General features: G+C 40.8%; 1 protein-coding gene across 6 annotated transcripts in view; it reads right to left on the reverse strand.

The window, feature by feature from the left end:
* The window catches only part of dysf (dysferlin, limb girdle muscular dystrophy 2B (autosomal recessive)), a 93357-nt gene that overhangs the window by 4069 nt on the left and 74081 nt on the right, over positions 1-15207 (reverse strand). For all 6 annotated transcript variants that reach the window (XM_072687702.1, XM_072687699.1, XM_072687703.1 and 3 more), the window contains 13 exons: positions 14739-14867; positions 12730-12885; positions 11410-11501; positions 10846-11016; positions 9383-9525; positions 7778-7917; positions 7394-7482; positions 7202-7297; positions 6792-6933; positions 3988-4087; positions 2631-2803; positions 1528-1637; positions 104-251 (listed from right to left, as the gene is read on the reverse strand). In XM_072687702.1, the coding sequence (XP_072543803.1) occupies positions 104-251; positions 1528-1637; positions 2631-2803; positions 3988-4087; positions 6792-6933; positions 7202-7297; positions 7394-7482; positions 7778-7917; positions 9383-9525; positions 10846-11016; positions 11410-11501; positions 12730-12885; positions 14739-14867 (1689 nt within the window). The remainder of the gene's footprint in view (positions 1-103; positions 252-1527; positions 1638-2630; positions 2804-3987; positions 4088-6791; positions 6934-7201; positions 7298-7393; positions 7483-7777; positions 7918-9382; positions 9526-10845; positions 11017-11409; positions 11502-12729; positions 12886-14738; positions 14868-15207) is intronic.

Raw genomic sequence — 15207 nt, forward strand, 5'->3', positions numbered from 1 at the left:
AGATACAAGCTATTTACACGCTAAGCCTATCCTTTCATCGCTAAAATTACCACCTAGACACTACACTCACACACAAACACACACACACATGCACGCAGCTTACAGGGAAGGAGTAGAGGAAGACTCCCAGGAAGAGCAGGATGAAGAAGAGGAGGATGAGGCCCAGGATGAGCCATTTAAATCTCCTCCACACAATGAACTTCAGTGTTTTATACGGAGAGGAGAACCACAGGAAGGAGGTCTCGGGACGCCTGCAGAGAAAATAAGGGAAAACATACTTTCAGTTCATCAACTTACATTTAATAGCTTGCAGTAATGGTGCCATGATTTATTTATTTTTTTGCTTCTGATGCAGGCCTGCACAATATGAACAAATTGGGAAATACTTTCTGACTGTTTGTAAGAGTCAGTGCAGGGTTATTTCAGCATGTGTGTGGCTGCAGTTCTAAAATGCAACCATTTGTGATAAGAATTGTTTTTTGCATGTTTTAAAGTGACAAGAAAAAAAAGAATGTAAAGTTATGAACACACTGGATTTGACTAACGTAAAACCTTAAAGACATAAAAGGCATGAAATGATAACTGTGCACCAATCCTGCAGCATGAAGCTGAAAGTCCACTTTAAAAATGCTGTCTGAGCCCTGTTTCTTTTAAAGTGGAACAGAAAACTGAAAACATAAAAAAATAAGTTGGCAAGTAATAAAACATCAGGCCTTGTGGGCATATCCATGTTTCTTCACAATGTTGTCAATAATTGCTTTCTAAATTAGATGGCACAAATGTTATATTGAAAATATGTGATGAAATTCTATCCAAATTTCGAAGACAATGTGAACATGTGAACTCCCTCGTCACTATCAATGCCCCCAACACTAGGGGGTGAAGACTAGCACATGGCTCCTCTGACACAAGCCAGCCATAGCAGCTTTCCAAACTGCTGCTGATGCAGCATCACTAGGTAGCCAGTGCCCTTGGAGGAAAGCGTGGCTCTCCTGCTTCGATACAGCAGCTAACGGAGACCTGTGTTGACCAACATAACATGAAACTAGTAGTGATGTGAGAAGGAAATGGCATAAAACTACCCCTGAGAGAGCAAGGCCAATTGTGCTCTCTAGGACTCTGGCTGCTGATCTCTGCCTGTATATCTGCCTTCATAAGAAGTCATATGACTAACCAAGTAAAATTAACACTGATGAACATTCTATGCTGGATGTTTGAATCCCTGTACTATCCAAAAGGTCAATGCTAAAGTTCATGTTTAGCTCTAACAGGTATAAGTAGAGTGCAGTATGAGCATGAGCCTTATCAACTGAACCAGACTTAATATAACCCACTCTAATCAATGATGATATGCCTGCATTATAGTCTTCATTTTTTTTTTTTTTTTGGCCTGTGGAAGTAGCAGCCAGCTCGCCACAATGAGCATACCAGAGAAGGAGAAAACACATTAATAATCTGTGTGTTGCAAATTGTCCTGAAGCTTTGTGTAATCAGACAAGAGAGCAGTGGTCATGTGAATGAACTCACTGTGGATCCTCCAGATGAGGGTTCATGTTGGGCTCATCTCGCCCCTGCCCTGCTGGCCTCTCGTCCTGTTCCTGCTCTGACACTATCTCCAGAGACATTTCTACCTTTCCCTGAGAGAGAGAGATCTTGTCAAATTCAGTGGGAACATCTCTGAATCTCACAAAGTTAAAGTAGATGCATCATTAATACCACATCCAACAGTTTTATATACACAGTCATATCAGAATATTATGGCCATCCCCGGGTTGGAATGAACTCACTGCCCATTATATCTTCACTTATATAGGAGCACTGTGTAGTTCTGTAATTACAGACTGCAGTCAATCTGTTTCTCTGCATACTCTGCTATAAGCCTCCTTTCACCCTGTTCTTCAATGGTCAGAGCAGGTATTATTTGGGTGGTGGGTCATTCTCAGCACTGCAGTGACACTGACAGGGTGGTGGCATATTCGTGAGTGTAGACCAACTAGGTAGGAGTGTCTAATAGAGCGGACACAGTGTTTAAAAAGTCCAGCAGCACTGCTGTGTCTGATCCACTTCTACCAGTAGACACACTCGAGAGACCTTGTTAAGAAGGACTCACCAACCAAATGGTCAGAGGTCCTGACCATTGAAGAACAGGGTGAAAAGAGTCTAACAACGTATGCAGAGAAACAGATGGACTACAGTCTGTAATTACACAACTGCACAGCTCTTCTATATGGTCAGTGGAGTTTATATAATGGGCTGAGTTCATTCCAAACCAGGGGTGGTCATAACATTTTGATATAACTTGATATAAGTGTAAAAAGTTTAAGTCATAAAGCTGTTTTGTGATGGGCAGCAAGCACATAAACACAAATAAACAATATACTGTGTTTACCATTTCCTAAGGTCTCATTAAGGGACGCATATAGTATACAGTTGCCATCCGATTCCTAGTTTGTCTAATCTTTATTTATCTAGTCCTTCATTAAAGTTGGAGTTCACAGAGACCAATGTGTGCTGCTATCTGTGTGTCTCTCTGTATTTGATATTGAATACACTGCATTTTGACAGCAAGCATACACACAGCATCCGACTGTCTTGCCTCAAAAAGTGTTTGTGTGTTAGATGTCACTCACAGCTAGGATCTTCTCTCCTTGTCTGTCACACACACAGGGCCACCAGCCCTTGACTGTCTTCTGCTCAAACAGAGACACCAGCTTGTCCTGAGGCTGAGAGAGCAGCTCCAGACCGCATTTCTCCGGAGACTTTGCCGGCCTCAACATGTGGTTCAGATCCATTTCCAAACAACCTGAGCAAGAACAAGACAAAGGGGGGGGGAGGAGGGAAGGGGGGGTATTTGTTTTTATGCCCATTTTCTCTCTCTCATAATTTACTTAAGTGGCAGGAGCATGCTGAGCTGTAGGTTCCTTGCTCTAAAGCGAGCAGTTTGTCATAGGGCGTGGATTTCTGACATACTGTGGCCGGATGACTTTTATTTTAAACGTACATATTCCATATTTCAGTGTACAGCATTATCTAAGTGCCTTCAGGGAGCCATGTTCCAAAGGCCATAACTTTTTTTCCCCCTGAATGTGCTGATATGCTGGAAATAAGGATAATAAGTGCAAAAATAACAGAGGTAGTAAAGCTGAATGTTGGTCAGAATGATGTATTTGCCTATGTACAGTACTACTGTGTGTGGTGTAACCTCATGAATGAAATTTAGGAATTGCATAGGTTCAAACTGAGGCCTGGACACACACACACAAGCTAATGATCAGAACACACACAAAACACACACACAGAAGAAGCATACACATGCACACACAGGAAGCTTTAACATCAGGATTCTATCAGTGTGGTTCTATTCCACACTGTTTTTGCTTCTCTTTCTACTGTCATGTCAAGGCTGAGAAATGGGGCAGTAGAACAGTTCTGTGGTTTTGTGAAGGTTAACACTATTTAACTGACTATGGGGGAGGTCTAACTGAGGCTTTGGGATTTTCGCTGTCTTTGTCTTCTCACTAGTCATGAACTGAACCGATCTACTGAATCAGTATCATCACAGATACTGATCTTAAAAAACACTGAGGAAGCATACAGTGGACATTTCAATTTGCACACCATATTAGATCAGATCATTAGATTAGATCAAATCAAATACAAATATAAAATACAAGTATGTGTCACATACATAGTCATACACAACACAAGCCTGACCAGCAAAAAAAAAAAAAAAAACAACTTGTGGACTAAGAATGCAATGCATTTTGTATGTTAGAATTCTAGCAATGGGATTGGGACAAGCTGAAAATATTCATTATTGAAGATAAAAAATATTAATATTAATAATATTAATCTGCACATACATCTTTTCACTCAAAATGTAATGCCACAGTGTACTGATGGTCGCTCTTCTACATCTATGGAGACCAGGTATTAGAATCAGTACTGGAAGATAAAAAGTGGGATCACTGCATTCCTACTTCTTACCAAGGTAATCATCAAAGGAGAACTTGTCGTTGTCCCAAATCTGAATGGTGAGCTTAGGAGGAAGCTTTGTCTCTGCCTTATCCAAACTCCAGAAGTGCTCCTGCAAAAAAAGAGACAGACACAGAGAGACAGTAATTAATGAGCCTGATGAAGGACAGCATAGATGGAGAGGCAGAGATAAACAGAAAGACCTCGAGACTGACTGAGAAAGACCAAGTGAGAAAATGATGGAGAGAACGCGAAGGAATTAGAGAGCGGGTGAGAGACAGAGCCAGAGTGTGAGCAAGAGAGAGAGAAAGAGAGAGAGTGACAGTGCCACTCTAAGCCCACTTCCACACCCGGCCGCCAGACAGGATGCCATCACAGTGAAAATATAGGCAGCGTACAGTAGCAGTGATTGATATGCACAGCAGCATTGCAGGGCTAATGAAGTCACGCTTCACATTAACACGCTGCTGTCCTGCACTGGTAAACAGGCCCTGTCTGCCTACTCAGCCTGCCTGACAACCATGCAACAGCCAACCAAAACAAACTTTTTTTTTTTTTTTTGCAAGAAAATGGTCAGGGCTGCAGCTGCAGATTATTATTTATCAAATATGAATTTTAATATAACAAATATTATCAATTAACCTATGATAGTTACAGTCTGACTTACATTTGGTACTGATTTTCTTTTAGGCATTTAACAATACAACATACAACAATACAAAAATTTTATTGTACATTCATTTGCACTGTATCATTGTAACATGACTAGAATAGTAGCTTAGGGCAAGTAATGGTTTGAGGCGTATTAGTTTGTGGTGAGATTGCTATAGTGGGGCATTATAAAGCATTCTGACATTTTAAAAATGTTTATATTATTTAAAATATAAAACATTTTACTAAACTAAAAATGGAAATATCGGTATACAATAAAGAGCATATTTTCAGCCTCTCCTTATTTTGTGCTATACTAATTTTGCAAGTTCATAATTTTGCGAGTTACATGATAAAGTCGCCTTTATCATGTGGAATTGGAGCTTACTGTGCATTACCGTGTTTTCTCTCACTGCTTAAAAAATGCATAATGCTGCCTTTATTGTTGGATGCATTACAGTATTTTCTGAGTGAGCCAGAACACAATTACTATTACCATTAATACAAAGCTAATGCAATATTTTACCAGAATATCCTATCTTCAGTTTGGGTCTTTAGGCTTCTCAATGGCTTAATTTCTTCTCAATGGCTTGATTTCTTCTCAATGGCTTGATTGCATCCCTTGATTTTGTTGTTGTCATCTGTTCTTTTTTTGTTCACTTTCAATTCAGCTTCCAATAAATGATTCCTTTTCATAGTATGTTTAAAGCTCAATTCATTTTGGTCATGTTTCCTTCATGTTAGAGGTCAGGCTTGCTTTGGTAGAAATCAATTTGTTTGTTTTATTTGTTGCTGCTCTCATGCATTAATAATAATTATTAACTATTATTATTATACATTTAAAGACTGTAAAATGTTTTTACACATTTTATTGTCCAGCTTTCAAACTCATGAAGCAGTTCATGAGTGTTCAATTCAGTGTTCTTTCACTACTTTTCAATCATACACATTAAACCACCCCATCCTGCATGAGACACATTGCTCCTCAAATCTAAGTGGTCTATATCCTCTAGAATTATTTTGTTTGTATGTCTAATGCACTACTAACAAGTAATTGTTACAGCCCTGCAAATGATTTTTGCAATGCATTTGAAGCATGTCTTCTGACAGTTACCATAACTGCGTTTTTGGGAGTAATGTGTGGAACTGCTATGTTAAATGTGACCAAAAATGATTTTGTCTGCAGAACCTCTCTCAAAGTGCCCATGTCCATCACCACTGCTTTCTCTGAGCCAAGCTCGGCTGGAGAGAGGGCAGTCATGCTTTGACAAGACCTCTGTTATACCTGGTTTTGATAGAAGGGGTGTAGGCGGCCAATGCCTGAAGTCTCAGGCAATTTTTTGTCCTGCACCTGTCAGGTTCAAGGTTTTCCATCAAGCATCAGTGAGGGGGTTATAGATTTGCCCAGAGAGCCTGGCCTAAAAAAAGTGTGGGTTGTCGACTCTGACTTCATCAGTGCTTAGCTATTAGCTTTCAACGATACACATCTCTGTAATGTCAAACAACGAATGTGTCATGATGGCTGCCCCTACTGGGCCTACCGGGTACTGTACAGGGCCTATGGCCATGTGCTTTACACTCTGTCAGATGGCTGGATTCCTCCTGTCACACCACCTGCAAATCTGAGAGTCATTAGGATAAGGTATATATCTCTAGGGTTGCAGTATGTGTTTTTGCGACATCTCTGTGTTGTAACCTGAGTTTTGAACTCTGTTTCTGATTGGTATTACTGTGTTTTAGGCTACCTAATAGTACACACTGTCCCCTTTCTGATTAGACACTATAGATTGGCAATGTTTTTATCCTATTTGTAGACAAGTATCAGATGAAATGTGGAGTGAAAATATATTTTCTGCTTTTGGAAAGTCAAGGGACGTAATATATAGTTTGGCCCTAAGCACCTGATTAACCAACAGCTATATTATGTTCTAATTCGGTTGCATGTAGATATACACTCACAATATGGCATTTTCTCCATATCATGCATGCTAATTGAATGATGACCACATGTATCACAATATCAAAAGGTGTGGCTACAAATAACACTAATCTAATAACTTGATCTGGCCTTGTCTGAGAGCAATACAAACATTTATTTGTACATGGACACCTTCACTTTCAGACCTTTGCACTGTGGTGTGCTGTGGTGCTTTGTGAAATATTACCTTTTTATCAATGGTACACAGCTGCTCAGCAGGTAAGTAATGGAAAGGGAACAAGAACCTCCAGTTGAAGTTGCCTTCGCCGCCAAGCGAGCGATAGTGCACGTCTGTCTTCTGCTTGTTCCCCTCATGACCATGCATCCAGCTGCGAGCAAGAAATAAACATTGCAATACATAATTAGACAACTCATAATTTCCACTAAGACAATGTCACTTGGTTTAAAGGATGGCTCCAGTTGCCCTGCAACCGTGTTTGTTGCCACTGTTCGATCTCTTTAGCATCTTTCTGTTACTATTAGTCACACTGGCAACAGACAAGCAACAAACCTGTGACATGAGAAACAAGACCAGCTTCAGCCAAGCAGAGTCAAACTGCGGGAGATTAACGGCCTCAATATGACACGCGGACGTACCCTTTCACATAAATGTCACTCATCCTCTCCCCAGTAACACTGACATCATCCAGTATCACGTCACTGGTGTTCCATATGATGCAGCGTAGAAAGAACCTATGCGAGAGGAAAGGGCAGAGGGCTGACTCCTGTGCACAAGCGAAGGATCCTTTTTTTAAAGGTGAAATGTGCCTTAAGTAAGTTTCAGCTTACTGCTTCGCTTTGCGTGGAGTGATGTTGAAAGGTGGTCCCGGGGGGCCCAAAGACTTAGGGAAAATGTCCACCCACAGCTGTAACCGCCCCTGAACAAAAGAGCACAATGCAATCAGAGAGCAATATGAGACATCATATACTAAATCTTGCTGGCACAGTTTCGGTACAGTAATGTGTACAGTACTGCATCACGTTAACGCTTAGATTGGTTCCTCTGTACCAGAACTGCAAAAATGAATCCAAAATGTCAACGACATCGACATAGAGGAAAGGTACACTTCACACAACAAAGAACAATTGAACCATATTAGTTACATTACTTCTACATTGCTGCCATAGACTATACTGCAGTATCTTCAGTAAATTGTACCAGTAAATTGGTACCTGTTCTATCTCAGGCTGCAGGGGGCTATACAGAGGTCTGGTTTCCACATGCTCAGGCACCAAGCCTTGCCTCCTCAGCACCAGCAGAGCCAGCCGTTCCTCCAGTGGTCCAAGGTGAGGGCTGGGCAGCTTTGCCTCATCTAAGGAAGCAATGGAGTGACAGAGAGATCCATCATCACTATGGCTGAATTCCATGTTGATGGCCTAAAGTGTTTATTCTTCTCAGTTTTCTGGACGATCTACAGATTTTATTCATTTTGATCTCAAAGTAGATTTTTCCTCTTTCAAGACAGAAACAGACAGAAGAAATATAATATAATATAAAAAACCTTCCTCTGTTAAATTCAGTTTATGGTTTTAAACCCTGCATCACATTCCCGAGGGAAACATGGTGAGAGTATGAGGAGGATAGGAAGATGAGAGGAGTGGAAGAAGACTCCCACTGAGAAGTTGGAATCCCAAAATGGCCACCTGACAATCGCTGTGACGCGTGGGTTGCCGCGGATACGTGGGGGGAAACAAAGAGAGGTAGTTTTCCTCCGCGGTGAGACGCGGGAGATGGAAGGCGGAGAAGCCCAGCACTGTGTTGACCTTGGCTGGGTCAGGCTAACACACTAGCGCACTGTAAATCTGGAGCTGACCTTGGAAAGATGGCTGCCGGAGCACTTAGCCTCCCTCAGGCACTGTAAGCTTTACCTCGCAAGCAAAAAAAAAGAAAAAGAAAGTGAAAAAAGGGAGAAAGAAAAAGGGAGATTTGTCTTCCATTTGGGGAACAACATTGAAAAGCATATGAAGAAGAAGAAGAAGAAGAAGAGATGGGTAGCTAAATTAGCATAGGTTCAGCACACAGGAGCGCAAATCTCAATCATTTGTTAGCTTCTTTTGAGCATGTTTTAGGACAAAAGAAAAAAAATGAGATAATAATAAGATAATAAAAAGAGATGAGGTTAAAAATAGTGTAATTCTAATCACAAACCAATGCTAGTCGCTAGCGTCTCTTAAGCATGCTTTAGGAAGGCTGTGGGGACGCCACACGAAGAATGATATATCTGCTGTGAATAAATGGTCATTCCACAGGCGTTGTACGTTTACATAGGCCTTCGGCCTCCTCTATATAGCACACTGTTTTTCTTCACGCCAAGTAGCAAGTCATTCTTTCCGCCGATAGCGCCCATGCAAGAACAGCTGCCCAGCCTCCCTATCTCCCCTGCGATCCCACACACACCGATGTGATGTATGGCATGGGCCTAGACGTACGCAGTTATTCTTTTTCTGCCCGTGTTTTCACAGCACCGCAGTCGATCTTGCGCTCTGTTCACTTTTTTAATGACGGAAGATGTGATGGAGTCGGGTTGATGCTTTGATTAGCTTTTATTCGTGACTAATGCACTCAGCAGCTCCAAAGAAAAGACTTCCACCTTCATTTCTCACCATCCTGTCCATGCCCTCAGAAATAATGTCTGCTTTAAGCACACATACACACACACACACACGCACACACACACAAGTACAGACACACTGTACCGAAAGGTTGAAAATTTGACACCAAAGTGGTAATGTAAAATTATGTAAAATGTAAAATGCACGCGTGTGTGTACGACTGACCCAGGTCTGCAGCAGTGTACTCATGGCCCCTGAAGTACACTCTGTCCTGCTTGTAGATGGGCAGTTTGTAGTTTCTCCTCTGGCACATGCGCTGGAGCAGCTGGGTGGGTTTTAGCTGGTCTCTCCACTGGTTTACTCCAGATCTAAGAAATGTGGTAGTAACAGACATTACATTAAACAAATGCAGACGTATAATCACTCAAAATCTACAAACAAAGGTTCTTTTAAGACTGTAGATGTCAGTAGGAAGAAACGGGCCGGTATAAGGGTAAAAATGTCACTTTAGTTGAGGTGCTTTGGAACACATTGTGATTTTAAGTTATGTTTAAAGCACGCTTTGAAATGACCTTAAAGCAGTGTAATGCATTCAAATGATTAGAAACCTATTCTATTCTATTCTTAATAAAGAATGAAGGCTTAGGCTTAGGCTGAGGCCTGGAAACGTCTTATTGAATATAAGACTTTAGTTAAATACATACACTAGTAACTTTAGAAATACTAAAGGATTCTAAAGGTTTAAAATCAATGTTTTTAATAAAAATACCAATCTTATGTAAATTAACCGGATACAAATAAGCAACTACAAAACTGGATGAGAAATAAATAAATAAATAAATAAATAAATAAATAAAGGGGTCCTGCATTTACCTTAGCATAATAGAATAATGAGAGTTTGGCAATTGGAAGTGACATACTGTGAACCTCTCTTCATAACAAAAATACCACATGAACAAAAAGGGAATTTTAAAAACCTTTGCTGTTATGTAACAGTCTTGGCTCATTTTGTTTACACCCCAAAATGTATATACACTCAGCCCACACCTAAACCTGTGACGCCTTGAAACACAACGGCCACTTCAGTAGATTTTATTTTTGAAACGTTTAGGCCTCGTGACTAACAGTGGCTGTGCAACTCGAACAATAAAGCTAAAACCCGGGCAAGTGAGTGAGTTTCTGTAGTACGTTAAAGCTCACACTAACCGACCAGCTACATTTTCTTTAGCTAGCTAACCATAAACTGTGGAGAGAGGCTGTTGCAGTGACGCAAAACAGGAAATAAAAGCAGAGCTCATGATTTTTTTTTTTAATCAAGGTCACCATAGAGGTCAAAATAATAGGGTTTTTAATGGCCGCATACAACTGCCTCTGATCAGCTTCTATGAGTTACACATAGTTCTTAAATTGAAAGTTTAAAAGCATCAGGATTGTGGTGATAAATCTAATGTCCAGAATTTTAAAACTGATGATTTAATATTGATTCTGATTAATAAATGCAAATGCAAATGCAAAAGATACCGTACATTATTTGTTGTTTGATAACTTCTTGCTCCCAGAGTACTCAGAATACTGAATATAGAACAAATTGGTTCAGTTTAGACTATTCATTATTACATCAGTGTTTAATATAAAAAGCAAGCACGCACTTTCAAACGGTAGCTTAGAGACACATGTGTGATCCTTACATGCAGTAGGACTGGGGCAGGCCACAGCAGGCACCATAACGAGACAGAAAGCGGTTCTCCAGGTCAATGACTGTCTCTCCAATCTTCTCGTCTTTTGAGAGCATGTCGTAATCATACAGCATGATTTTCAGGTCCTTCTCCAGAGGCAGGGAACAAGTCAGCTCAAACATTCTGGACAAAAAGATCATCTACTCAGTCACTTTATCCACACATCACACTTACTGATTCAGTTGTTCACATAAAACTGCATGCTTGAAAAGGAGTCATTAGTCCATGCATTCTTTTATGTAAATAATGTTTCATTTTACTTACTACTAACATCTCCCAGTGGGGCTGTTATCAGTTGTGTGTCACCTTTGGGTTTAACTTTTCTCAGTCAAATGCTACAAATGTTACAGTAATACTGCCGTGGTCATTGCTATGAGTATAGCGGCCCCTGCTGGCATAGCACTAGTTCTCCCCTCAACAAGATATACAATACTGTACATAAAGTACTCTGAATGTATGTAAATGACAAGAAGAACTAGAAAAGGAAGGAAAAGAGCCAGTGAGAGAGTCACTTACTTTCCAAAAACAGGGTCCAGTGTGCCGGGTATGTAGTTGTCATGGTCATTTATTGACTTCTTCCCCAGTGTAATCTTGACATAGGGGTCACACTGTGTGAAGAACAAATAAAAAATCACTGTAGTGTAAGCAGTAAAACACACACACATGCTCTGACATATCCATCAGTGTCTACCGCATACAGCAGCAAACACCCCTTTTTTTTTCTTTGTACTTAGATCAACGCCTCTCTCATTAGCACAGTGGAAAAAGCATCAAACTCACTATGATCAGTGTATGGTTCGGTGTAGGCTGTAAGTGTATGTGTGAAATGTTCCATATCATAACTCCTGGCTTGAGTAGGTAATGACAGAACGTCATCCGAGCATGTTCACAGCTAATGACAGACAGGACAGTCCGCCTGTGGTCAGGCCAGCGGGCAGAGGCCTGTGTGTGAGTGAAGCTTTTCAGCCTTTAGGAAAAAATGTGGCTTCATAGTTTTATTCAGTACCCTCTCTGGATCTGCGGTGATTATGATACTATGGAGAGTACTGATAATGCAGTAGACTGTTCATGATGGAGGGTGATATTAGTTGCTGAAAATAACATGGCAACATTACAAAGTCATAAGGATGTGGTGGTTCAGTTTGTACAGGGAAAAAAACTAACCGCACAGCGGTGGCCACAGGGCTCCCGAGTGGCGCAACTGTCTAAGCGTTGGCCTTATTATTGGGAAAATGTGAGTTTGATCCCCAGCGATGCCACAGTCATTCGTGACTGAGAGTCCAAGAGAGCAAACTGGTCTTGTTCTCTCTGGGTGGGTAGGATGGTCCTCTTAGGATCTTCCCCTATTACTAAGGGTGATGCTATAAAAAGCCCAGACTGCAGTTCTGTAACATTCTCCCCAGCCCACTAAACTGTCTGTTGACGCAGAGTTAGCAGCAGTTTGAAAAGATGAGGCTGGTTAAGCATATGCTAGCCCCCCTCTTCTCAGCACTGGTAGCATTGTATGAGAGAGGCGAATGCTAACTAGTTGGTGGCAATTGGAAATGACAAAAAAATGCATTACAAAAACAACACAAAATATAGGTGCCACAAAAGGTTATTTAAGAAATGCTGTAGAACCACAACCAAAAAGGTTCCCCATTTCCCCAAACCACAAATGTCCCTCTATGGTTTTAGGCAAAGAATGTATTATGCCAAACTCATTTTAAAGACTGTGTTACAAGAAAACAGTTGCTATCAGAAGAAAACCTCATATGCCTAAAAGAGTATTTAGGAAAGAATTAGAATGATGGGAAATAAATCTTACTATGACACTGGCAGCTGTGCAGCACCTACCTTCCCATTGGCATCTTTGGGCTGCAGGTTGCAGGCCTGGATAATATAGATCCGTACCAGGCACACCTCTATGCCATTAGGTGGTAGCTGGCTGAACTGGCGAGGGGGGCATGGTGTAGCGGGGTCATCAGGTAATGGGTAGATTTTAAACATGCCCTGTGTGACAAGAGAAGAGTGGCATCAGACCAGTGCTAAATGAACATATCCTACACGCCACACCACTGTGTTAAACAAGATGCACAAGTGTGAAGAACCTTTATCGCGTGTGAGTGTGAAGAACCCTCTGGAGGTTTAAAGAACATTTTGTAAAGGTTCTATATAAAGGAAAGATTTTCCTAGAAACATCTGTCCAGGCCGAGAAACTTTAGTGTACAAACAGTCACACACGCTTTTGAATTTACGACTTGTTTTGGAAAATTTAACAGAATGTAACTTTGAGAAAGGACCAACCACCCAAAGTGAAAATGAACAAAGCACTTTTTACAGAGAGTGGCACATTACTTTTATTCAACATTAAAAGCATGTTCCGAATAAAATAATTGGTCAAAGGCAACCTCTGACAAAGACCAGATTCAGAGCTCTAACTCCAAGAGGAGAGTGTGAGAGGCCGGCTGAAAAGAAAAGGCCAGACTCTAATGACTTTCCTCTTCAGTCACTGCATGGGTCCATTAATAAGCAGCACTTTACTCATCTGGCTCTTTTATGTAGCCATTCTTCTTTTTTTACTTCAAACATTAGCGAAGATAAAAGTAACTGAAACTATTGAAATCAAATGACCAGCTTCTCTTTGCAGGACTGAGCTTTGGGGTCATGATCTTCATGAACTTCAGTACACGTGTGTTTGGGTATCAGGAGTGTCTACCAACCCAAAAGCTAAGTAAATAAATAGGACAACACTCTTACTTGTTGGTGAGCTGCTTATGTCTGAAACATTTACACACAGCTGACATTTAACACACACATGACGGATATAATAGACGCCATCAACAAAATCACTATCAGCCAGTGGGAGAATAAAGCTGTCATTCGCACTCCTTCCTGTTTCTCATCCTGCAATACTTATGGTGAATATTCTTGTTTATAGAGCAACAAATTGTCTTTTGCAGATTGGCCAGCACAGGAAATCTGATGTATCTTGAGACACCATATTTAGTTGGCAATAATCCTGGATTCTGTCACTCTGAATGCTGATCAATTCACAGTAACTCTCTTTACTGTCCAGGGGAGGCTATATACTAGATTCTGGACATTGCTGTGAGGATCTGAATGCTTTTAGTGACAAGAGCATTAGGGAGGTCAGAATATTGGATGATCACCACTCCACCATCATTCCAGAGAACACAGTTCCACTGCTCCTCAGCTCAATACTGGCATCCAGCATGGTGCCAGTAGGTTCATGTTTATCTGCTCCAGAGAGTCATATTCTATCGGCAGTGTTTCTCTACAGGGACTACACAAGCTGTGTATGCATTTGCACATCTGTGTCAGCAATGGGTGTGACTTGAAGTAGCTGAATGCATTCATTAGGAGGGTTGTCCACAAACATTTGGACATGGAGGGAATGTTACATAGAGCATGAAGTTAATAAAGTTTCTTGCTTTTGCAAAGTTTCTTGTTGAGCTGAAAAGCTGTAGGTCATGGTTACAGATGTGCGAGTACCAATTACAGTCATTTTTACTTAAATTAAGTTGCTTATGAGCAACATCTGACTGTACCAACCGTGTAAAGTTAGCCCTGGCCCAACAACAAAACTGTAAAAACAGTAAAAGTTTCTTCACATGCTTACGAGAGATTTATTTGCTTTTCCATGTTGTGGCATATGTTGGTAGGCATGGGGTGGCTCATTATCATTTAAAGGTACAGGCACTCAAATCTCGTTCTGAACATTGTATATTATTAAACAATTCTTGCGGTATTTTGACGAATGCTTGCCGTAGACATTTAATCAAGGACATTTGTGTGCTAACTTGTGGGAAAGGGCTATAATATGCCACCTGTAAAAAGCTCACCTTAAACTCCCCAACAACAGAAGGGTCTTCGCTCTCATCCTGAGTTCGTCCACGGTAAAGCTTGAACGTCTGACAGAAATCAGCCAGCTGCCCAAAACCCTCCACTTTCTCCAGCTCCCTGTTATAGACCTGAGAAGAAGAAAATAATCGTGAGTAAAAATAATCATGAGCGAAGTGATTCTGCACTGAAAACACAGAATTTAATAGAGAAATAGTCTTTTAGGTGAAATTACCTCTAAAGCCCTATAAACATGTATGGCCTTGAAAACTCTCAACTACGAGGACATTTAAAAACTGAAGTCTAATCTAATAAATAAATAAACACTAATGTGGTTTAAAAGGTATGATTAATTAAAAAATTAATACATGACACAATGCCATTTCTTGTGCAGCTTGATTCAGCTGTCCAGAACAACATTGAAAAGGCCGACCACGAGACATCTTGGTCAGTGTTGGCATTGCTGTGTGT

This window comes from Salminus brasiliensis, chromosome 9, assembly GCF_030463535.1.
Source record: "Salminus brasiliensis chromosome 9, fSalBra1.hap2, whole genome shotgun sequence".
Classification (NCBI taxonomy): Eukaryota; Metazoa; Chordata; class Actinopteri; order Characiformes; family Bryconidae; genus Salminus; species Salminus brasiliensis.